Below are 1,459 nucleotides of genomic sequence, written 5' to 3'. Positions count from 1 at the left end.
CACACACACACACACCCTGTGACCCTCCCCTGCCAGAGGCACAGGGTGTGATGTTCACCAGGTGAGACAAGGGAGGACTGGGCCTCAGGGCTCCCAGGAGCTGGCAAGCAAGGGCTTCAGGCGTCACTACCACACAGGAGCCCAGATCCAACCTCTTGATGCGTGCATGCTCCAATGTCCCATCCGGGCTTCACTTCCAAAACACACGCCCAAAAGTAAAGTCAGGACTTGCAAGGCAGTGGCTACCGAGCATTAAACTCCAAGTAATGGGCCCTTCTGCGCGTGCACCCCTGTGTGATTGCCCTGGCCCCACATCCATGAGGTTGGCCCTGTATACATGAGGAAGACCTCTGCTCCTCAAGAAACCACATACGTGTAGGTGCTTAAGTGAGACCCAACCCATCCCATGCATATTAAAGAAGCCGAGAGCACCCGGAACCGCAGGCCAAGACTGCCCCTCCCATCCCACCCACAAAGGCCAGGCTGACAACGGGCGGCCTCAGTCCCTTCATCTCAGACTGCAGGTTGGACCACAAGCCGCGGCACGGACGGGTAAACCGGCATCTGATTCCTGAGCGTGCATTTGAGCTTTATTCCAAAGTTCACACTAGATAATGTTCCAAGAGCATCTCCTAATGGAAGACAGGACGACATCAGAGTGTCAAAGAGGATGACACTTGACCTTCACCTTAGATAAAGAACTTCCTGTTGGCGTTGGCTCCGAACAAGGCCGTGCGTATTTCTGGCATCTGTTCCTGGGCTGACAGATCCAGCCGACTCTCCAGGGTATTGGACACCTTTATTCTCTGGTCGCTGCTGTAAACCTCCACGCCTCCAGCTGCGCTCGCGGCCAGGTGGGCCTCTTGATCCAGGTGAACCTCCACAGGTTTTTGGCAGACCATCACGTACTGGGAGACGGCTTTCTGCACCGCAGCCTGCACCGGCAGCACGTCCTGGGGCCTGCAGCGCACGATCACCACGGGCTCCAGCAGGCGGAGCAGGGCTTGCAGCGTGAGCTTATCCAGAAGCCCCTGGTAGACCTGCGGGTCCTCCACAAGCCTGCCAAGTCTCAGCTTCGCATCACTGAGCAATTCTGAGATGAGGTCATCCCGGGCTCTCAGGACCCTCAGCCTGGCCTGATTCCTCAGGGTGGACATCTGGATTTTCTTCTGCTGCTCTATCTGCCTCTCCTTCTTCTCGTAGTACTCCATGATCTTCAGCCTCTGGGTCTGCACGAGGCGTCCTTTCTCGATGTTGAACTCTTCCTCGGCCTTGGCGTCTATTTCCTCTGACTTCTCGTTGGCTTCCTGCTCGATGAAAGCCATCATGTGCTTAATCTGCTTCTGCACATCAGTGTCACTCAGGGCCATGGCCGTCCTGCAGAGGAGGTGGAGCGAGAGCTGGTGTGCCTCTGCTCCCTTCCGGTTAGGGCAGAGTTTCAGCAGTGTCTCCAGATTCT

General features: G+C 56.4%; 1 protein-coding gene across 1 annotated transcript; it reads right to left on the bottom strand.

The window, feature by feature from the left end:
• Positions 1–461: 461 nt before the first annotated feature.
• ATP6V1E2 (ATPase H+ transporting V1 subunit E2) lies at positions 462–1,459 on the bottom strand. The gene has a single exon (XM_051842950.3). The coding sequence runs from the start codon at positions 1,368–1,370 to the stop codon at positions 690–692; it is 681 nt and encodes a 226-aa protein (XP_051698910.2). The 5' UTR covers positions 1,371–1,459; the 3' UTR covers positions 462–689.

This window comes from Oryctolagus cuniculus, chromosome 2, assembly GCF_051225735.1.
Source record: "Oryctolagus cuniculus isolate XC-2025 breed Fujian yellow rabbit chromosome 2, ASM5122573v1, whole genome shotgun sequence".
NCBI lineage: Eukaryota > Metazoa > Chordata > Mammalia > Lagomorpha > Leporidae > Oryctolagus > Oryctolagus cuniculus.
This window is presented reverse-complemented; position numbering and strand designations above follow the sequence as displayed.

Bases quoted from the DNA above. Each gene is read 5' to 3' on its own strand.
- ATP6V1E2 (XM_051842950.3), bottom strand. From the start codon at position 1,370: ATGGCCCTGAGTGACACTGATGTGCAGAAGCAGATTAAGCACATGATG.